The sequence below is a fragment of the Pseudophryne corroboree genome, chromosome 3, assembly GCF_028390025.1.
Source record: "Pseudophryne corroboree isolate aPseCor3 chromosome 3, aPseCor3.hap2, whole genome shotgun sequence".
NCBI lineage: Eukaryota > Metazoa > Chordata > Amphibia > Anura > Myobatrachidae > Pseudophryne > Pseudophryne corroboree.
In genome coordinates, this window is record NC_086446.1 from 283,735,869 (window position 1) to 283,759,961 (window position 24,093).

Consider the following 24,093-nt stretch of genomic DNA (forward strand, 5'->3'; position numbering starts at 1 on the left):
AGCGACTGTGGGAGCAGAGGAGCAGCGGCGTTTACCAGTGCTAGCAATCCGGAGGCTGCACTGGTTTTCATCTTTGCACCGGTTACCCTTTATTGAAATGTATGTGAGTTGATACGTGCTAGCAAAAACTATTTGTGATTTACTACTCACGATTGCGCCCTTCATTTCTTTCTCTTTTATAAATATATATATATATATATATATATATATATATTCCAAAACCCCGGCACTCACACAATCCGTTGCAGGATGATCTTGCGCCGGTGCCCTCCACAGGCCAGCTGGCCTAACATATGTAGCTCAATGAGAAGCGGCACTCGGTGACTTTTCAAATATCAAAAAATGTGTATTAGTGGTGATACATCAACGTTTCGGGGGACGGGGACGGGGGTCCCCGAAACGTTGCTGTATCACCACTAATACACATTTTTTGATATTTGAAAAGTCACCGAGTGCCGCCTCTCATTGAGCTACATATATATATATATATATATATATATATATATCCTTATAAGTAGGCACTCTCCAGTCCATAAATGTGCTTGAAGGAAATTTATTATATCATACTTACAAAGATACAAATGCAAGGCTTCATTATATGCATGTAGACAGAATCACAGCGACGTTTTGGTCCATCCGGACCTTTGTCAAGCGTGTCAGCAATACAAGCCACCAGCATAACAACATAGCAGAGTCATTGCAGCAGAAGTCTGCTATGTTGTTATGCTGGAGGCTTGTATTGCTGATACACTTGACAAAGGTCTGGATGGACTGAAACGTCGCTGTGATTCTGTCTACATGCATATAATGAAGCCTTGCATTTGTATCTTTGTGAGTATGATATAATAAATTTCCTTCAAGCACATTTATGGACTGGAGAGTGACTACTTATAAGAATCTATATACATCAGAAATCACCCATATAGGGGATCATCTGTGTAGAAGCACCCCAAAGATGAACTTTTGATGAGAGTGCAGGACTTCCCCATTGGATATATATATATATATATATATATATATATATATAATACAGCTATAGATAGATGTGTGTGTGTGTGTGTGTATGTATCGTGTGTATATACATACAAATTAATATATATATATGTTTGTATGTATGCGCGTGACAAACTCGAGAACTACGGAACCAATTTTAGTCAGGTTTTCACTGATGTGTTCCCTCAGATCCTCCGAGCAATAGGCTATGAATCATTTTGCTATCATGTTAATTGGCTAATTAGCAAACAAAATAATCTATGCATTGAATCGTCTCTGTCGTTGTGCCACAGAGCAGGTAAATCATGGGTCAGAGGCACACATGGGTAGTGGGGCACATAATAACGGGGCCCCCTGTCATTTAGTAAAATTTTATTTTATTCAAGTGCAGCAACACAGTGTGTAAATGCATGTGCCAGTATGGGGGAGGGGTGGGGGCAAGACAGGAGGGCACCAATCAGTGTTGTGTGGTGCTGTGCGCTGGGGAAACTAAAATCATTTGCCTGTCACCTGCATCTTTAAGAATTTTCATATTCTGACATCTTCACACTTTTGTTAAGATATCTGTTTTTATTTCTCAGTGGTATTTCATTGCTAAAATAAATAAGTACAGTGCCTTGCTAAAGTATTCACCCCCCTTGGCTTTTTACCTCTTTTGTTACATTACAACCTGTAATTTATTTATTTTTTTAATCTGAATTTTATGTGATGGATCTGCACAAAATAGTCTAAGTTGGTGAAGTGAAATGAGAAAAATGTATATAATTTTTTTTTTTATAAATAAAAATGTGAAAATTGGCACGTGCATACAGTATGTAATCACTCCCTTTGCTATGAAGCGCCTCAAAAGATCTGGTGCAACCAATTACCTTCAGAAGTCACATAATTAGTGAAATGAAGTCCACCTGTGTATTGGTACTGTGTAGGGTGTGTACACACGGTGAGATTCGGACTTATCCGATTTTCACTGTGCGATGGGGGGCCGGGTCGGCACTTAGCCAGTATCGCAAGCACATAATGAATGTGCTTGCGATCCTGGTTCTGTGCGATTTTGGCTAAGTGTCAATCCTGACTATCTCTTCTATAGAGATAGTCAGGATTGACTTGCCTGCACAGCCTATTTTTTCGGCCGATGCCGACCGCGCGGGGCCGCGCATCAGCATCGGATCGGGATCGCAAGGTGACTGTCACCTTGCGATCTGCACTATCTTTTCTTCCGATTCTGACTATATAGTCAGAATCGGAAGAAAAGATCTTACCGTGTGTACACACCTTAAGTGTCACATAATCTGTCAGTATAAACACCCCTTTTCTGAAAGGCCCCAGAGGCTGCAACACCACTAAGCAAGAGGCATCACACCATGAAGACCAAGGAGCTCTCCAAACAAGTCAAAGACAAAGTTGTTGAGAAGTACAAATCAGGGCGGGGTTATAAAATAAATATCCAAATCTTTGATGATCCCCCGGAGCACCATCAATTCCATCATCTTTAAATGGAAAGAACATGGTACCACAACAAACCTGCCAGGAGAGGGCCGGCCACCAAAACTCACAGCCCGGGCAGGGAGGGCATTAATCAGAGAGGCAGCACATAGACCAAAGGAAACCCTGAAGGAGCTGCCGAATTCCACAGCAGAGACTGGTGTATCTGCGTATGTGACCACAATAAGCCGTGCACTTAATAGAGCTGTGCTTTATGGAAGAGTGGCCAGAAAAAAGCCACTACTTAGTGTTAAAAATAAGAAGGCACGTTTTGAGTTTGCCAAAAGGCATGTGGACGACTCCCCAAATGTATGGAGGAAGGTGCTCTGGTCAGATGTGACTAAAATTTAACTTTTCAGTCTACCAAGGAAAACACTATGCCTGGCGCAAACCCAACACATCCCATCACCCCAAGAACACCATCCACACAGTGAAACATGGTGGTGGCAGCATCATGCTGTGGGGATGTTTTTCAGTAGCAGGGACTTGTAAACTGTTTCGAGTCGAGGGAAAGATGGATGGTGCTAAATACAGGGATATTCTTGAGCAAAACCTGTTTCAGTCTGCCTGTGACTTGAGACTGGGATGGAGGTTAACCTTCCAACAGGACAATGACTTGAAGCATACTGCTAAAGCAACACTCAAGTGGTTTAAGGGGAAACATTTAAATGTGTTGGAATGGCCTAGTCAATGCTCAGATCTCAATCCAATTGAGAATCTATGGTCAGACTTGAAGATTGCTGTACACAAGCGGAAACCATCCAACATGAAGGAGCTGGAGCAGTTTTGCCTTGAGGAATGGGCAAAAATCCCAGTGGCAAGATGTGGCAAGCTCATAGAGACTTATCCAAAGCGACTTGCAGCTGTAATTGCCACAAAAGGTGGCTCTACAAAGTACTGACTATAGTGGGGTGAATAGTTATGCACACTGAAGTTTTCTGTTATTTTGTCCTATTTGTTGTTTACTTCACAATTAAAAAAAAAAACATCTTCAAACTTGTAGGCATTTTCTGTGAATGAAATGATGCAAACCTTCAAACAATTCATTTTAATTCCAGGTTGTGAGGCAACAAAACATAAAAAATGCAAAGGGGGTGAATACTTTAGTAAGGCACTGTATTACTCAAATAAGTAACTAGAAGATATTAAGACAGACGAGTGAACTAAAAAAATTTGAAAGCAAAATGTATCATTGAATAAAATGAATAATCACTTGGCAACGACTGTATATTAATCACTTACAATGCCAGTTATCTGTCCCAGTGGCGGCTGCATTGCACCCTGAATGGGGTGGCGCCCCCATGCGGCCATTCCACTAAAAGGGCCTTAGAGCTGGCCCTGGTCTGGAACACTTGGTCTCTGTGCTTTGTATTTATAAACTGCTAAGCAGCAAGACAAAAGCCAGAGCTGTGGACTGCTTTGTTTCCATGGTTATAAAGTTTTCTAATCTGTCAAATATAATTGACTTTGGTGTTGATATGAATTTTTACCAGGGGTAAAGTATTTAGAGTTGTGTGGTGACACTATTTAACACATGCCCCTTAAGTATACCATAATAATATTTCTCTGGCTGGGTCCACAGGATTATCCACAGTATAACATTGGGATATGGTTGAGCGACAGCGGAAATGGCACCAACACGGTCACAAGCTTTCTGGCCTCCCGGGATGCATCGGGACCTTCCCCATATAGTCCCGCCCACTGACTCAGTCAAATCAGCTTTTTGCTTGGTGCGGCAGGAAGCCGCATGGTCACAGGGCTGCTGTAGATAAAGCAGCCTGAAGCTTTTATTATTTTATTTTTATAGACTTACTATATTTTTTTGAGCGACTTCTCTTGACAGCGTCTTAAACGCATACTAGAAAGAGTCGCTCCAGTAACTCACCACCGGGTCGCAACAACGCTTACCATCGGGTATTAGTGCTGTCTCGACGGGCGTCTGTGTCGGATGTTCTAGCAGGTCCAGCAGACGTAACCAGGCTATGGCCGGAGCATGGGGAGACGGTGAGTCTATGGATTTTCTCTTACTAGAGGGGTCAGGACACAGCTACACTGATTTGGTGGAGACTACAAACAGTGTGTTGATGCGCCGAACATCTCTAGTGTGACAGCGCTACGCTCCAGGGATCATAGGCGCCAGGACTAGGGAGAGGCCGCAATCTTTAGAGTTTAAATCAACAGGGGGATTCAGACGCTCTCCTGGCCGCCCCTCCTCCGAGTTCATGACCAGTTCCCGCGTGTCTCTCGTCCATGAACTGAATGACCTCACTTCCGGCTCAGACGCTACCACGAGGGTACTCGGTCGCAGCTTAGACGCTGCGGTTGTGTACACTAGAGATCCCGCCTAGACCGAGTCACAGGCCTTCGCGTCTGCATACACGTGGAAGTCGATGAGCGTCCGTGTCCATCAGTGAGCGACCGTGTCCGTTATCAGTTATCAAGAGCGGTAGTGTACATCAGTAGCGTCTGAATCCACTCAGCGTCTTACGAGCGTATTTGCTTGGATATGGAAGTGTGGTGAGTCTCCCTGTATCCCGCTCTCCGGAGGCAGGGTATACAGTACTAAAAATTCTCTCTACTTCTTAGTATGAATTGTTAATTTTTAGTACCTATTGCATATGAGACCTGTATATTGCTGTGTTTCCTGCATGTTATGTTGAAAAAAGAACCAGTTAAAAACAGAAGTACAATTTTCCTACTTATGTATAAGTTGTTATGGAGGTTGTATTCTCATATGACAATGTCTAATGCTTTAACATGTGACTGACTGCTAGTATGTGTGCTGACTTTTCTGTGTAATGTCAGTCCTGTTCTGACCCTCAAATCAGGTGAACTGTGGTCAGATTGATCTCACTTCTATATACTTACATATAGGTGATTTTCAGTCACAAATTGTGTAGTCAATAACAGATTATTACCATGTCTGTGAGCGGCAAAAGCGACGAGGAGAATTTATCAAGCACTCCTACATCCCTAACATGCTTATCTTGTAAGTCAGGGATAATTGATATGAACCAATTAGTCACTTATGAGGGTTTGTGTGCGAACTGTTTTGCTTTACAGCAAAGGAAAAAACAGGAGTTGGTTCAACCACCAACAGAGCCACCATGGAATATGTCCGCAAAGACTCTATCGTCAATAGCGAACAAGTTAACTTTGGTAGCACCACCTCAGGGGTTAGGTTACACTATTAACCCATACATGCAGCTCCCTTCCTATGGCTTGGTTCCAGTAGCCTCTACAAGCAACCAAACGACAGGTAAGACTAAGACAGATACGTCTATGTGGCAGACTACACAAGATGATACAACAGATGATGATACAGTATATTCAAATACTCTGTATGATGATCAGTCGCAGAGTTTTAGTTCAGAAGATGTAGCTGAACTTATTAATGCTGTGAAGGCTGTTCTCTCTTTGGAAGAGCCAGCCAAGACAGTGTTAAAATCTAAAGCACCTATGTTTAAACGAACAAAATCAGTTAAAGCTGAATTCCCAGCGTCAGATGAGCTGACAGAAATGATGGATGAGTCTTGGGCAGCGCCCAGTAAAAAGTATAAGATTCCAAAAAGATGGGATTCTTATTATCCATTTCCAGCTGCGGATTGTTCGAAAAGAGAAGTTCCTCCAAAAGTAGATGCACATGTTCTGCGACTTGTGCATAAATCTGCTTTACCACTGTCATCTACCTCACTAAATGATGTCACAGACAGAAGGGTAGATAGCCTCTTGAAAAATGTATTTTCTATAGTAGGAGCAGTGGTAAGACCTGCTATGGCTTCAGCCTGGGTAGCAAAGGCAATGGGCGAATGGATAGAGGAAATAGAGAATGACATCCCTTCTCCTACTAGGGAGCAAGAGGATCTTTTTAGCCGTTTAAGACAATCTGCCCAATATTTGGAAGAAGCAGCAATTGATATGGGTACAGTTGCTTCTAAAGCTTCAGCCTTGACAGTAGTCGCTCGCAGAGCAGTTTGGCTACGTACCTGGAAGGCAGATGCGGAATCCAAGAAAGAATTGGAAGCATTGCCTTTCGTTGGTAATATATTATTTGGAAAACCTTTATCGGATATCCTAGAATCAGAGGCTGAATCAAAGAGGGTCAGATTTCCGGCTACCTATAACCCTAAATCCAAGGGTTTAAAATTTTGCTCTTTTCGTTGGCAAAGCAAAGCGAAAGCTAAAGAGGAGCCTAAGCAACCCCAGTTTAAAACCAGGGGTAGGAAGCAGTGGGCTAGCAAAAGGCCAGCTTCCAAGCCTGAACAGAAACCGTCAGCCTGAAGAGACGGGCCTCCGCCTGGAGGATTCCAGGGTTGGGGGCCGACTCCTTCATTTTGCACACATATGGCAACAGTCAACAGCAGATGCTTGGGTGCAGAAGGTAGTGTCTCAGGGGTATGGGTTCCCATTCAGGAGGCAGCCTCCTCAAAGATTTTTTTGCACCAGCCCATCTCGTATAGAGTCGAAGACCAATGCCCTGCAAGAAGCAGTCCAAAAATTACTGCAGTCAGGTGTGATTGTCCCAGTACCTCCATCACAAAGGGGACAGGGGTTTTACTCCAATCTATTTCTAATCCAGAAGCCAAATGGGTCATATTGACCAATTCTCAATCTGAAAATGTTGAACAAATACATTTGGATCCCGAAGTTCCACATGGAGACGTTACGCTCCATAATGTTGGCTATGGAACCGGGAGATTACATGGTATCTCTGGATGTACGGGTTGCTTACCTACATGTGCCTATAGCACTGTTGCATCAGTGCTACCTCAGGTTCGCCTTCCTTCAGGAACATTTTCAGTTCCAAGCCTTGCCCTTCGGGCTAGCAACTGCACCCAGAGTGTTTACAAAGATTATGATGTTTATGGCAGCTTGTCTGCACAAACAGGGGATAAGAATGAAAAAAAGCCATTTGTTTCCCCCAGCACCCTGAATGATAACCGTAACCAGATTTAAATTCCACATAATAATAGAATTCAGAGATCTTCGTTACACATATTTGCGCAAATGTGTGAATAAGCCCCAAAGCCGCATCAAGGCGTCTCTGTATATTTGGGGTCCCTAGCGCTATATCTAGGTGCAGGGTGTGGCACCCTAAAACACCAGCATAAGCCAGAAAGCCCAGCGTAGCATACCAGTGAAAAAACTATAGTGTTAATAAATTAGTATTTAGGAAGCCGAAGCTAAAGAGAAAGTGATACAAAAATGAAATGCAATTAAAATAGAGAAATAGTGTTAAAAAATGAATAAGTAAAAAGTGTTAATAGAATGTAAGGGTATGCCACACTAAGGCCATCCAGCTCAGCCAGTCCAGAGGCACCACACCTCACACCTCCATTACCCCAATCTGGGTCTAAGATTAACCAGCAAGGAGCCACATGATAATGGCTCCTTACTACAATATGTCTAAGCTAAGAGCTACCTACCTTGGAGCAACCCCATAATGCTCCATGTGGCATGTCAGGGCCTGCACCTCCTCCTAATGCAGGAACCTCTTTGCCTCTCACAACAAACATATATATTGGTAGATGCTCAATTAGCTTAGTGATATCATTCAGGTGCTCGAAAGGGAGGGGTATTTCTAAGCAAGAAAAAAAGCCATTTGTTTCCCCCAGCACCCTGAATGATAACCGTAACCAGATTTAAATTCCACATAATAATAGAATTCAGAGATCTTCGTTACACATATTTGCGCAAATGTGTGAATAAGCCCCAAAGCCGCATCAAGGCGTCTCTGTATATTTGGGGTCCCTAGCGCTATATCTAGGTGCAGGGTGTGGCACCCCAAAACACCAGCATAAGCCAGAAAGCCCAGCGTAGCATACCAGTGAAAAAACTATAGTGTTAATAAATTAGTATTTAGGAAGCCGAAGCTAAAGAGAAAGTGATACAAAAATGAAATGCAATTAAAATAGAGAAATAGTGTTAAAAAATGAATAAGTGAAAAGTGTTAATAGAATGTAAGGGTATGCCACACTAAGGCCATCCAGCTCAGCCAGTCCAGAGGCACCACACCTCACACCTCCATTACCCCAATCTGGGTCTAAGATTAACCAGCAAGGAGCCACATGATAATGGCTCCTTACTACAATATGTCTAAGCTAAGAGCTACCTACCTTGGAGCAACCCCATAATGCTCCATGTGGCATGTCAGGGCCTGCACCTCCTCCTAATGCAGGAACCTCTTTGCCTCTCACAACAAACATATATATTGGTAGATGCTCAATTAGCTTAGTGATATCATTCAGGTGCTCGAAAGGGAGGGGTATTTCTAAGCAAGAAAAAAAAGCCATTTGTTTCCCCCAGCACCCTGAATGATAACCGTAACCAGATTTAAATTCCACATAATAATAGAATTCAGAGATCTTCGTTACACATATTTGCGCAAATGTGTGAATAAGCCCCAAAGCCGCATCAAGGCGTCTCTGTATATTTGGGGTCCCTAGCACTATATCTAGGTGCAGGGTGTGGCACCCCAAAACACCAGCATAAGCTTAGAAATACCCCTCCCTTTCGAGCACCTGAATGATATCACTAAGCTAATTGAGCATCTACCAATATATGTTTGTTGTGAGGGGATAAAAATATTCCTATACCTCGATGACCTGTTAATCCTAGCACATTCGCAGGATGTACTTTTGAGCCATCTTCAACAGACGATAGTTTGTTTACAGAGACACGGGTGGCTCATAAATTGGGAAAAGTCGTCCCTGAATCCATCACAGCGGATGGTTCATTTGGGGGCCATATTGGATTCAGACCTACAGAAAGTTCTCTTACCAGACAAAAAGATAGTCAAGGTACAGGTCATGGCTCAGGAAGCGTTGCACGTCCAGACAATGTCAGTCCATGCAGCAATGCGACTGTTGAGTCTGATGGTATCAACCTTCGACATGGTGGAATATGCGCAGTTCCACTCCAGACCATTGCAGCACCTTATTCTGACCAAATGGAACGGAAATCATCAGACGATAAAAAAGCAGATGATAAAGTTTCCAGTAAACGTAAACAGGTCTCTAGCGTGGTGGCTACAGACAGACCATTTAAACAAGGGGAGACCCTTTTGGATAAAAGAGTGGCAAGTCCTGACGACAGATGCCAGCCTGCAAGGCTGGGGTGTGGTACTTGGAAGCCTGTGGTTCCAGGGAAAATGGCCCGCAAGGGAAAGTCGCCTGCCGATAAATCTGTTGGAAATAAGGGCCATTTACTTGGTTCTAGTTCAGGCAAAGGACAGTCTGCAAGGAAGACCAGTCCAGATTCGCTCAGACAATGCGACAGCAGTAGCGTACCTCAATCATCAAGGAGGAACTCACAGCAAGAGACTGATGGAGGAAGTAACTCCCATTCTAAGATGGGCAGAACTCCATCTTCCAGCATTGTCAGCAGTTTTTGTCCCAGGTGTACTGAACTGGGATGCGGATTTTCTCAGTCGACACACCATTCAGGAAACCGAATGGGCATCACACCCAGAAGTGTTTCAGGCAATAGTGAACAGATGGGGTCTACCAGAGATAGACCTCATGGCGTCTCGTCTAAACAACAAAGTTCCGAGATACGGATCAAGAACGAAGGAGAATGGAGATTACATCTGGCGTATCTGTTCCCCCCAATATCTCTGTTACCCAGAGTAGTGAGAAAAATAAAGCAAGCAAAAGGAGCAATAATTCTAATAGCTCCAGCTTGGCCAAGAAGGCATTGGTACACAGATCTGTTGAGAATGTCCGTGGAAGCACCGATACTGCTCCCTCAACGTCCAGCTCTGCTAATGCAGGGTCCTTGTTGTCACAGTCATCTGGATCGCCTGTCTTTGACGGCGTGGCTGTTGAAACCTCTATCTTAGAGGCTAAATGTTTTTCGAATCAAGTAATCCAAACTATGCTTAGAGCAAGAAAGCCTTCTTCGGCTTGTGTGTATCATAGAATATGGCAAGCCTATATTCATTGGTGTACTGGAAAAAATTTCAATCCAAGATCTTTTAGAGTATCAAGGATTTTGGATTTCCTTCAAGCAGGATTGGATAAAGGTTTGAAAGTTGCTTCCTTGAGAGTTCAAGTATCAGCGTTAACTGTATGGTTTCAGCGAAAGATCGCTGATTTACAGGATGTACGTACTTTCTTTCAGGGAGTTGTGCATATTCAACCTCCATTTGTTCCTCCTGCAGCTCCCTGGGATTTGAATTTAGTTCTTAAATTCCTCCAGGGTCCTCTGTTTGAACCACTTAAGAGAGCAGATCTTAAATGGTTAACGGCTAAAGTACTTTTTCTACTGCCAATGGCGTCAGCCAGAAGAGTGTCAGATTTGGGAGCATTATCGTGTAAGGTCTCCTTTCCTAAGTTTTTTTCCAGACAGAGCAGTTCTCAGAATGAGATCTGGTTATCTTCCAAAGGTGGTATCAAAGTTTCACCTGAATGAAGAGATTGTAGTCCCAGCTTTTCAGGTATCGGGACTATCTGCAGGAGAAGCGTCGCTGGACGTGGTCCGAGCTTTAAGAATCTACATAGATCATACTAGTGCCATCAGGAAAACAGATTCTCTCTTCATCCTTTACGGATTTCATAGAAGAGGATGGCCTGCTAGTAAACAGACGCTGGCGAGATGGCTCCGAATGGTAATATCAGAAGCTTATTCTCATGCAGATCTCCCTACTCCGGCTAATGTCTCTGCACACTCTACACGTAAGGTAGGTCCTTAATGGGCAGCACAACAGGGTGCTTCAGCAGAACAGATATGTAAGGCAGCCTCATGGTCTTCCATAAACACCTTCATTAGACATTATGCCTTGGATACTTTTGCCTCTCATGACGCAGACTTCGGGCGAAAGGTCCTCCTGTGCAATCAGGAGCGTCCCCACCACTAGAATGGCTTTGGGAATCCCAATGTTTTCCTGTGGATAATCCTGTGGACCCAGCCAGAGAAATATACGTTATGGTAAGAACTTACCGTTGATAACGTGATTTCTCTTATGTCCACAGGTATCCACAGGGATCCCACCCTGACGCACCTGATTTGAGGATCTTGACAATCACTAAAACCTCTTCCTTCTTGTATGGAACGGTGTGCATGTTTGTTCTTATCGCCTAAACAGGTCTCTACCTGATGTTCCTGCCTAAAATCGCTGTGGAAAGAACTGATTTGACTGAGTCAGTGGGCGGGACTATATGGTGAAGGCCCCGATGCATCCTGGGAGGCCAGAAAGCCCGTGACCGTGTTGGTGCCATTTCCGCTGTCGCTCAACCATATCCCAATGTTATCCTGTGGATACCTGTGGACATAAGAGAAATCACGTTATCAACGGTAAGTTCTTACCATAACGTATATACACTGCTCAAAAAAATAAAGGGAACACTAAAATAACACATTCTAGATCTGAATGAATGAAATATTCTTATTAAATACTTTGTTCTTTACATAGTTGAATGTGCTGACAACAAAATCACACAAAAATTATCAACGGAAATCAAATTTATTAACCCATGGAGGTCTGGATTTGGAGTCACACTCAAAATTAAAGTGAAAAAAACACACTACAGGCTGATCCAACTTTGATGTAATGTCCTTAAAACAAGTCAAAATGAGGCTCAGTAGTGTGTGTGGCCTCCACGTGCCTGTATAACCTCCCTACAACCCACACAAGTGGCTCAGGTTGTGCAGCTCATCCAGGATGGCACATCAAGGCGAGCTGTGGCAAGAAGGTTTGCTGTGTCTGTCAGCATAGTGTCCAGAGCATGGAGGCACTACCAGGAGACAGGCCAGTACATCAGGAGACGTGGAGTAGGCCGTAGGAGGGCAACAACCCAGCAGCAGGACCGCTACCTCCGCCTTTGTGCAAGGAGGAACAGGAGGAGCACTGCCAGAGCCATGCAAAATGACCTCCAGCAAGCCACTAATGTGCATGTGTCTACTCAAACGATCAGAAACAGACTCCATGAGGGTGGTATGAGGGCCCTACGTCCACAGGTGGGGGTTGTGCTTACAGCCCAACACCGTGCAGGACGTTTGCCATTTGCCAGAGAACACCAAGATTGGCAAATTCGCCACCTGCGCCCTGTGCTCTTCACAGATGAAAGCAGGTTCTCACTGAGCAGATGTGACAGAGTCTGGAGATGCCAAGGAAAACGTTCTGCTGCCTGCAACATCTTCCAGCATGACCGGTTTGGCAGTGGGTCAGTAATGGTGTGGGGTGGCATTTCTTTGGGGGGCCGCACAGCCCTCCATGTGCTCGCCAGAGGTAGCCTGACTGCCATTAGGTACCGAGATGAGATCCTCAGACCCCTTGTGAGACCATATGCTGGTGCAGTTGGCCCTGCGTTCCTCCTAATGCAAGACAATGCTAGACCTCATGTGGCTGGAGTGTGTCAGCAGTTCCTGCAAGACGAAGGCATTGATGCTATGGACTGGCCCGCCCGTTCCCCAGACCTGAATCCAATTGAGCACATATGGGACATCATGTCTCGCTCCATCCACCAATGCCACGTTGCACCACAGACTGTCCAGGAGTTGGCGGATGCTTTAGTCCAGGTCTGGGAGGAGATCCCTCAGGAGACCATCTGCCACCTCATCAGGAGCATGCCCAGGCGTTGTAGGGAGGTTATACAGGCACGTGGAGGCCACACACACTACTGAGCCTCATTTTGACTTGTTTTAAGGACATTACATCAAAGTTGGATCAGCCTGTAGTGTGTTTTTCCACTTTAATTTTGAGTGTGACTTCACATCCAGACCTCCATGGGTTAATAAATTTGATTTCCATTGATAATTTTTGTGTGATTTTGTTGTCAGCACATTCAACTATGTAAAGAACAAAGTATTTAATAAGAATATTTCATTAATTCAGATCTAGGATGTGTAATTTTAGTGTTCCCTTTATTTTTTTGAGCAGTGTATAATATTGTATGTGGACCTAACTTTATCCCATTAAGTTGCTTTTATAGCATATTTTTGGCAGATGTGTTTGCATTGGAAGCTGACTAATTTATGGATAATTAGAACATTACAGATCATTTAAACAACAGTTCCCAACATGTAAAGTAATATCCTGTTCAAACCATAGCATGTATAGTAGTCTTGTGATTGTATTGTTTTCACAAGCAATTTGTTTTCCAAAATGAACACTGGTCTTTACATTTTACTACCCTTTTATTTATTGGAATGCTTCACTTTCAGCATGTTTCAGATTTCAACAGAGCAATGTGTTTCCTACAGATTCTGGTATAGTAACTCCGGAGTCTTCACTCCAGCTCAACTCACCCAGATAAAGCAGACGTCACTAGCTAGAATCCTGTGTGATAACGGGGACAACATTCAGCATGTCCAGAAGGATGTTTTTCGTGTGGCCTCCTTCCCACAGGGTATGCAGAAGTGTGAAGATATTCCCAGTGTGGATCTACATCCCTGGAAAGAATGCTGTGATGGTGAGTAGGAGAGTGGGATGGGTCTGATGTTTGTACTGAGATTCTCTATACTTCGCTCATAGATTGTTTTTGCTAATGAGTACTTTGTTAATCCTTTTTAATATATGTTACCTGAAGTCAAACCACTTGCTAATGCAGTATTGTCTAATGCGTCTATATTAACCTTCAACCAAATGTTTCAATACAAACCAGATTGTGGAACAGGAGGTCCATTTGAGGCATTATCTCTACATTTCCGGAGCCGGAGGGATCAGAAATTCAGCTACACAGAGGATCTTCCCCACCAATCCAGTGCAGAAGATCCCAGGTGCATTGTGGTTTTCTCTTGTAATTCTTATCTTGAGACAGGTCCCCATGACAGGTAAGTTAGCACTGTGGTATCTGATGTCCTGATGGCTACAGTCCAACTCTATTGGGATCAGATATAGCTTGATCTAAAAAAACATTTTTTTTACTGTTTATGTACTGCTAGCAGACACATACATTTCCCCTATATACATTCTGCATCTTTATTACAGACAAGAGGGTCTTCCTGAGGACTATCCAGCTGAAGATGTTTTGTCCACACTGGAGAGAACCATCACTACCCTACAGAACAAGGTAAAAGTTTGACACTGAGGAGATGAGCAAGTAACAGGTCTCTAAGAGGAAGTGTTAATGACTCTAAAATATAATAACTGGATTAAAAACAGACTCCAAATCCAATATCTCTATTTATAAATATTTCTGTCCACCCAGTGCTTCCCCCTTCATGCCAACAGTGCATATACTGCTTAAGAGGCAGCATGCTTGCCCAGGCTGTCATAAGGAAGACTGTTTCTTGAGAGTATATCAGTTGGCAGAGTCAGCCACTGTGGCGCTACTAGCCGGCACAGAACTTACCACTTGAATTTATTAGATGACCAAAGAAAAGCCTGCATTGTCGGTGGGAGGAAGAGGTGGGTAGGGGGTTTAAAGACGTAAAAAAAAAAATACACTCAATGGCGGCACATGACAAAGATGTAATACATACTAAATGCGGTCACATGACATCAGAGGGAGTAAGTATTTCTACATCCCCTATCCCCTATCCTAACCCTAACCCTTGGAGGGTGGCGGCTAGAGCTAACCCTCCCCCTAGTGCCTAACCCTACCCCTCCCAATGCCTAACCTTAATCCTGCCCTCCCGCCCCCCAAAGCCATAGCACTGATCCCCAATACGAGATGTCAGCAGTCGGTGACATAGTGCATCCCACATAGAAAACAGGAATTTTTGCATCAAAGCTACAAACTGCCAGATGCTTCTTTAAAGCACTCTGTGTGTGTGCGTGCGTGCGTGTGTGTGTGTGTGTGTGTGTGTGCGTGCGTGTGTGTTTCTTTTATGTCAGTTGCCAATAAGTTCAGGACATGATCATTTTAGGAATGTTTCCCAACAATCTGAACAATAACATATATATATATATATATATATATATATATATATATATATATATATATTTACCATCTTTCACCATTAAGGTGGAATAATCCCTTTATAATGTTAAAGAAAGATAATAATAAAATAAACAAAATATTATAATGGATAAATGCATGAGTGGGGAGGGGGGTTCCAGTTGCTCTGACCCCTTTCCACCCTGCTGTAGCCAGTGGCTTGAATCATGACCACAATAGCAGTGATATATAATACGTATGTACTAGAGCTGTGGCCGCATCATGCTGTATAAGGGACAGAATGGAGCTGCTGCGCATGCCCATTGGCAACAGTGTCCTTTACCAAGTCTGGTGGGTGTGTTTGTGAGCACTCGATGGTTGCACCAGAGCAGAGAGCACACAGAAGCAGCAGATTACTCCCATCTGTCTATTAGTATATTTATTTCTTCATGTGTTTACACACATCTTTGATTACATCTGTGATGTGAGAATACATGCATTGGCTAAAGTACACTGGTTTATACATATGCAGTTGCTTTTGTGTGTACATACATATATGCATTTACTCCTCGTGAGACCAATTACATTGTTGTCTTACGAAGTTAGAATTACCAATGAGTCATATTTATGTGTATATTTATTAGAGATGAGCGGGTTCGGTTCCTCGGGATCCGAACCCCCCCAAACTTCACCCATTTTACACGGTTCCGAGGCAGCCTCGGATCTTCCCACCTTGCTCGGTTAACCAGAACGCGCCCGAACGTCATCATCCCGCTGTCGGATTCTCACGAGATTCGTATTCTATATAAGGAGCCGCGCGTCGCCGCTATTTTCACTCGTGATTTGGAGATTGAACGGAGAGGACCTGGCAGCGTTCTCTCCCTGAAAAGCTCCGTAATCTGTGATTAGTGTGCTGAAAATATCTGTGCTCCGTGTGTTGCAAATAATCTGTGCTCAGTGTGCTGAAATTATGTATGTTCTCTGACTGAAAACGCTCCATATCTGTGCTCAGTGTGCTGCAAATATCTGATCAGTGTGCTGCATTGTGGGGACTGGGGACCACCAGTATATAATATATATTTTTCTATAGCTTCTATACTGCTTTTCAGGACACACATGGGTCACAGTTGCACAGCTCTGTACTGATATATACAATAATATATATACTTTTCTATAGCTTCTATACTGCTTGTCAGGACACATGTGTCACAGTTACACCGCTCTGTACTGATATACAGTAATATTATATATACTTTTCTATAGCTTCTATACTGCTTGACAGGACACATGTGTCACAGTTACACCGCTCTGTACTGATATACAGTAATATTATATATACTTTTCTATAGCTTCTATACTGCTTGTCAGGACACATGTGTCACAGTTACACCGCTCTGTACTGATATACAGTAATATATATACTTTTCTATAGCTTCTATACTGCTTGTCAGGACACATGGGTCACAGTTACACCGCTCTGTACTGATATATGTACAATAATATATATACTTTTCTATAGCTTCTATGCTGCTTGTCAGGACACATGTGTCACAGTTACACCGCTCTGCACTGATATATACAATAATATATACTTTTCTATAGCTTCTATACTGCTTGTCAGGACACACATGGGTCACAGTTGCACAGCTCTGCACTGATATATACAATAATATATTCTTTTCTATAGCTTCTATACTGCTCATCAGGACACGGGTCACAGTTACACCGCTCTGTACTGATATATATACAATAATATATATACTTTTCTATAGCTTCTATACTGCTTGTCAGGACACATGTGTCACAGTTACACAGCTCTGCACTGATATATGCAATAATATATACTTTTCTATAGCTTCTATACTGCTTGTCAGGACACATGGATCACAGTTACACCGCTCTGTACTGATATACAGTAATATTATATATACTTTTCTATAGCTTCTATACTGCTTGTCAGGACACATGTGTCACAGTTACACCGCTCTGTACTGATATACAGTAATATATATACTTTTCTATAGCTTCTATAATGCTTGTCAGGACACATGGGTCACAGTTACACCACTCTGTACTGATATATACAATAATATATATACTTTTCTATAGCTTCTATACTGCTTGTCAGGACACATGTGTCACAGTTACATCTCTCTGTACTGATATACAGTAATATTATATATACTTTTCTATAGCTTCTATACTGCTTGACAGGACACATGTGTCACAGTTACATCTCTCTGTACTGATATACAGTAATATTATATATACTTTTCTATAGCTTCTATACTGCTTGTCAGGACACATGGGTCACAGTTACACTGCTCTGTACTGATATATACAATAATATATATACTTTTCTATAGCTTCTATACTGCTTGTCAGGACACATGGGTCACAGTTACACCACTCTGTACTGATATATACAATAATATATATACTTTTCTTATTTTCTATAGCTTCTATACTGCTTGTCAGGACACATGGGTCACAGTTACACCGCTCTGTACTGATATATATACAATAATATATATACTTTTCTATAGCTTCTATACTGCTTGTCAGGACACATGTGTCATAGTTACACCGCTCTGTACTGATATATACAATAATATATATACTTTTCTATTGCTTCTATACTGCTTGTCAGGACACATGGTCACAGTTACACTGCTCTGTACTGATATATACAATAATATACTGATATATACAATAATATATATACTTTTCTATAGCTTCTATACTGCTTGTCAGGACACATGGGTCACAGTTACACCGCTCTGTACTGATATACAGTAATATTATATATACTTTTCTATAGCTTCTATACTGCTTGTCAGGACACGTCACAGTTACACCGCTCTGTACTGATATACAGTAATATTATATATACTTTTCTATAGCTTCTATACTGCTTGTCAGGACACACATGTGTCACAGTTACACCGCTCTGTCTTTACTGATATATACAATAATATATATACTTTTCTATAGCTTCTAGTATTGCAGTGCAGCATTTTGGTGACTAACAGTATATAGTTGTACAGTAGGCCATTGCTGTATCTATAGAGAATTCAAAAGAAAAAGAAGTTGGTACTTAGTACCTCCTAGCGCCAATTTTAAATGCTCAGTAATTTAAAAACAGTCTGTCTGCAGCTCTCTTAAATTAGAGGGATCACCACGCCCTCCACAGGTATAGAAATACAGAGAAAAGCAACTAAGAAAGCGCTGACACACTGCACAATAGTAAAATACACTCACTTTTTATTAAAATATGTAAAATACATAAGGACTGTTCCTAGACTACCTTTAAACACTATATTACTATAGTATTCCTGATCAATCCCTAACAGTAATTTAGACAAATGAATTCCCTATAATCACAACACTATAAATTTGGCCAAAAAGTAAATGCAATAGATTGATACAGCAGAATTAGTGCACTTGATACAGCCAGATGTTTATATGGCAGCAGAATATATAAGTAACCTTGTAGTAGTAACTGTTGCGGTATTTGTTTCATATAGCACAAATGGTTACAAGTCCATGCAGTTATTTCCAAGTATTATAACAAGAGTTCCAGTTGTCAAATGTTAGTTTGCTAAGCAGATTTGGAACTTTTATGCATGCAGAGTTGAAATGAATTACAGAGTTATAATTTGTTAAACTCTATTAGGCATGGCCATGCTTTAAATATCTGATTGTTTTTACTGCGACCGTCCTCTGGTTAAAGGGTTCCTGTCCACTCCCGGCTCTGGTGCTCCACGACCTTTTATCAAGCCCTATCCGGAGTAAGACGGTCCCAGAAGCAATAGAGGGTAACGATCCAGCGGTACAAGAGGGAACCTCGGTGCGAGTCTCAGGTCACAGTCCGCATGAGACGCGTTTCCCCACCTTAGAGCAATTCAGCATCGGCGGCTTCATCAGTCATAGCAGGACTTTCAGACAAATAAAAAAAAGTCCAGGCATACACGCTGCTGAACCTCGCAGGCACCGATGCTGTGGACAAATCAGATGCTTTTGTATACGCTGACGGAGAAGACAGAGAGGATCCTGACATCCTAATTGCAAAGTTTGAAGAGATCTGCATGCCAGTAAAGAATGTAATTATAGACAGGCATGTTTTAAGCAGCACTAACCAAAAGGGTGATGACACTATACAGTCCTACGTCTCCATGCTAAAGCTGCTGGCAAAGAGGTGCAATTTTGGTATCCTCACGGAGGAGCTCATCCGTGACAGAATCGTATGCGGCATATGCAGCGACAAGGTACGTGCACAGCTGCTGCAGGGGAAGGGCCTCACATTAGAGACTGCCATAACTATCTGTATGTTAAATGAGCAGTCTGAAAAGGGCACAAGGGAACTAAGAAAGGACGCTGAGGTGTGTGTCATGGTGGGCGTTCCACACCAATCCTCCACGTGTTGGAACTGCGCGGCACAGCACCCTCCTGACAAACAAAGCTGCCCCGCATATGATAAACGATGTAATGCATTTGGCAAATGGAATAATTGGAAAGATCAAACTTCCATAAAGCGACAGTCTGAGTCGCGCTATAGCCGCTCACCCCGGCGGATTAACCAGGTTGAAACGGAGCCAGGGTGTGAATCAGTTCACATGACAGTTTGTGATAATGTAGATCACTTGGATGAGAGGGGCGAAATATTTATCAAACTGAGAACAATGCATACGAACAGGGTGGCCATGGTCAAAATAGACTCAGGAGCAAAGTGCAATGTCATATCCTACAAACAACTACGTGAAATAGATCCAACTGCACAGATAAACCCACGAGACAAGATCAACTTGATAGCTTATTGTGGCCAGATCATCACCACACTGGGTACCACAAAGCTAAAGTTTACCTGTGCTGATTTGCTATTCCACATTGTGGATCAAAAGGTTAAACCACTGCTAGGCCTCCCTGACAGTATGAAGCTAGGCCTACTCAAATTGGGGCCTGAGGTATACGTAATACAGATGACCGTCCCAGAGATTCAGGATTTATTTGATTGCAGTACACTTGGCAAGCTTCCTGTTGTGTACCATATGAGGCTGGATGACTCCATTGTACCTACTGTCTGTGCCCCCCAGAGGGTTCCTATCACAATGAAAGATAAAGTCATTAAAGAGATCCACAGAATGACTCAATTGGGTGTCATTGCCCCCATAGAGGAAGTGACACAGTGGGTGTGCGCCATGGTGGCCGCATCAAAAAAGGATGGGACTGTACGTCTTTGTATTGATCCAGTACACTTGAACAAATCACTGCTGCGTCCATATCACCCTCTCCGCACCATCAAGCAAGTGATTGCTGACATGCCAGGTGCCACAGTTTTCAGTACCCTAGATGCAAAGTGCGGATTCTGGCAAATCCCTTTGGACAGAGCTTCGTCCCTGCTCACCGCGTTCATGACCCCGATAGGGCAGTATGTCTTCCTTCGCATGCCCTATGGAATCACTACGGGCAGTGAGGTCTTCCAGCATTGCATGGAGCAACTTTTTGCAGGCTATCCCTGTGAAATCATCGTCAATGACATCCTGATGTGGGGCCGCACCAAGGAAGAACACGACCAGCGACTGCACCAGGTACTTGAACCTCAAGCTCAATCCAAACAAATGCAGGTTTAGAGTTACAGAAGTGGCATACGTGGGCCACGTACTCACTAGTCAAGGCATCAAACCGGACCCGAATAAAATCCCTGCCATCCAGCAAATGCCACTTCCAGCCGACCAACAGGCACTGCAGCGCTTCCTGGGGATGACCAACTACCTATCTAAGGGGGTCATTCCGAGTTGATCGTTAGCTGCCGTTGTTCGCAGCGCAGCGATCAGGCTAAAAATTGGCATTTCTGCGCATGCGTATGCACTGCAATGCGCTGGCACGTCGTATGGGTACAATGAGCATCGTTGGTTTGCACACAGTGTAACAAACATTCTAGTCGCATGGCCGAACGCAGGAAGATTGACATGAAGTGGGCGTTTCTGGGTGTCAACTGACCGTTTTCAGAGAGTGCTTAGAAAAACGCAAGCGTGGCAGAAAAAACGCAGGCATGGCTGCGAGTTCGCTGGGCGGGTGTGTGACGTCAAAACCATTCCTCCGTCATTAGAATCAACGCACACGAAGAGTAACCACAGGGTTGGTCTTGTTTTGCACTAAAAGATTTTGCAGGCGCTCTGCTGCACAAGCGTTCGCACTTCTGCAAAGCGAAAATGCACTCTCCGGTGGCCGGCGACAATGCGTTTGCACGGCTGCTAAAAACTGCTAGCGAGCGATCAACTAGGAATGACCCCCCAAATTTGTTCCACAATACAGTGAAACCACGGCACCTTTGCGGCAGCTACTCCACCAGGACTCCGAATGGTGCTGGCTGGACACTCACATGGCTGCGGTTGATCTATTGAAGACCATGCTGACGAATCCCCCGGTACTGCAATATTTCAACGTGCATGATCCGGTAGTCCTCTCTGCCGACACTTCACAAAGTGGTCTAGGAGTCGTGTGCCTCCAACACCACAAACCAGTGGATTTTGCTTGCAGGGCCCTCACTGACACTGAAACCAGGTATGCACAAATTGAGAAAGAACTGTTGACACTGGTGTTCGCCTGCAACCGTTTCCACGACTTCATCTATAGCCGTCCTGTCACAGTGGAAACCAACCATCAGCCTCTCATCACCATACTGAAGAAGACCATCCACACTGCTTCTTTCCGCATTCAGGGCATGATGCTCAAGCTGCAGCGGTACAACCTGGATGTCATATATACGCGACGCAAAGAAAAGCACGTTGCTGATGCTCTGTCTGGAGCCTTCCTTTCGACTACTGACATGAACACTACTGAGGATGACTATGAGGTCATGGCTGTGGAGGTGCTCTGTACCAAACGGCAGGATGAACTGCGTGCTGCTACACTTGCGGATGATCTTTGCCAGTGTCTCTCTGCTGTGATTCTCAATGGCTGGCCATCCTCTTCTAAGGAACTGCCGCACTGCCTTCGCTCCTTCTACTGTATGAGAGATGAACTCACCGTGATTGATGGTGTCATCCTGCGGGGTCATCGCATTGTGATTCCAGCTGCCCTTCAGGCGTTCTACACCCAGTAAATGCACCAGGGCCATGCCGGCCTGGAGGCTACCAAGCATAGGGCCCGTGAAACCACGTTCTGGCCCTCCATGTACGGTGACATTGACCATGCTGTCTCGTCTTGTGCACCCTGCAATGCCTTGCGTCCACACCTGCCACGGGAGCCCATGCTGCTCTATGACATTCCTGATCTACCATGGTCCATTCTTGCGGCTGATCTATTTGAATGGAGGAGGAAGAAGTACCTGGTACTAGTTGACTTCTATTCAGGATGGTTCGAAATAAACTACTTGCCCAGCACCACAAGTCAAATGGTCATTGCAAAGCTGAAGAGACACTTTGCAGCACATGGCACCCCACAGCAGCTGATCACTGATAATGCAATTCAAGAGTAGAGAGTTCAAGGACTTTGTAAATACATGGGACTTCAAGCACATCACTAGTAGTCCACACTACCCACAGTCAAATGGATTGGCAGAGCATGCAGTCCGCTCTGCAAAGCACCTAATGGAAACGTGTGAATGAGATGGATTGGACATATACTTGGCACTGTTAAACTTGAGAAACACGCCCCGTGATGGACTTCCATCCCCTGCACAGTGCCTATTAGCACGGCGCACCCGTACAAGCATCCCAATGGCAAAACAGCTCCTGCAACCCAGAGTAGAGCCACAGGTACAGGAGAACATCAGCAAATGCAGAATGCCTGCCAAAGCTTCTTATGACCGATCAGCATACCGCAGGCACCACTGTCTCCAGGCCAGCCTGTCCGCATGCAAACCAAGCAAGGATTTGACAGAATGGCAGTGGTTCAGCATCTTGCAGATCGTCCAAATAGCTACGTGGTAAAGTCCGATAGTGCCCTCTATGAACACAATTCCGCCATCTGTTAAGTGTACCTGAAGAAAGCTCTACACAGCTTAACTCATCACTTTCTACCACAGCCAGTGGCAAACGCAGGATTTCTAGAGGGAGGTTTCCAAATGCAATCTGCAAATATCCCACTCTGCGGAATATGGAATACAGTATAGATGATCTATAGTATAGGCTGAAGCAAATATATTTCAATAAAATAAATAATATAAGTGGTCAGGAAAAGGTTAAACATACTACAATAAATAAATGCACAAACATTATAGAACCAGTACTGCACTTTCTAAACACACATTCTCCCACCTCACGGGAAGGTACCTGTCTCTTCTTACTGGTAGCTACTCTTTGGTCCAGTGCACTGAATGAGGGCTCAGAACCACACACACAGCAAAATTAATAGAAAAAACTGTTACCACTGGGCATGATGCGGCAGTGACTTTAGTAATTGTATGATATATACCATTGGTATTGTTGTCATAATTTGCCACTTGCCAAGAGGAGGGGGGTTTCTGGGCAACCAGAAACCCCCCCCCCCCTGCGTTTGCCTCTGACAGCTGCAACTAATGTCAGTGATAATTTGCATTGAATGGACAGTCCCTCCTCAGAGACCACTTCTGAAGTAATACCATTACCAGATCAGGTCGTGTGTCCAATCCCAACCCAAAGTTCCAAGACTTTATTGTATAATAATCTTATTTTGTTCACACCTAATATTGTTGAAAATGCTTCATCTATGTTCTGTATCCTTACAGTTAAAAGGGGGGATGTAAATGCATGCTGTATATCTAGGGAAGTGATGTCATGCCGAGGTGACTCACTTCCTTTTTGGTTTGCTGTTT

At 43.6% G+C, this 24,093-nt stretch overlaps 1 protein-coding gene across 1 annotated transcript in view; it reads left to right on the top strand.

Moving 5' to 3' along the window:
- The window catches only part of LOC135057245 (peroxidasin homolog), a 167,396-nt gene that overhangs the window by 141,144 nt on the left and 2,159 nt on the right, over nucleotides 1–24,093 (top strand). Inside the window, exons 18-20 of the mRNA XM_063963136.1 lie at nucleotides 13,678–13,886; nucleotides 14,079–14,193; nucleotides 14,405–14,486. Coding sequence (XP_063819206.1) covers nucleotides 13,678–13,886; nucleotides 14,079–14,193; nucleotides 14,405–14,486 — 406 coding nt within the window. The remainder of the gene's footprint in view (nucleotides 1–13,677; nucleotides 13,887–14,078; nucleotides 14,194–14,404; nucleotides 14,487–24,093) is intronic.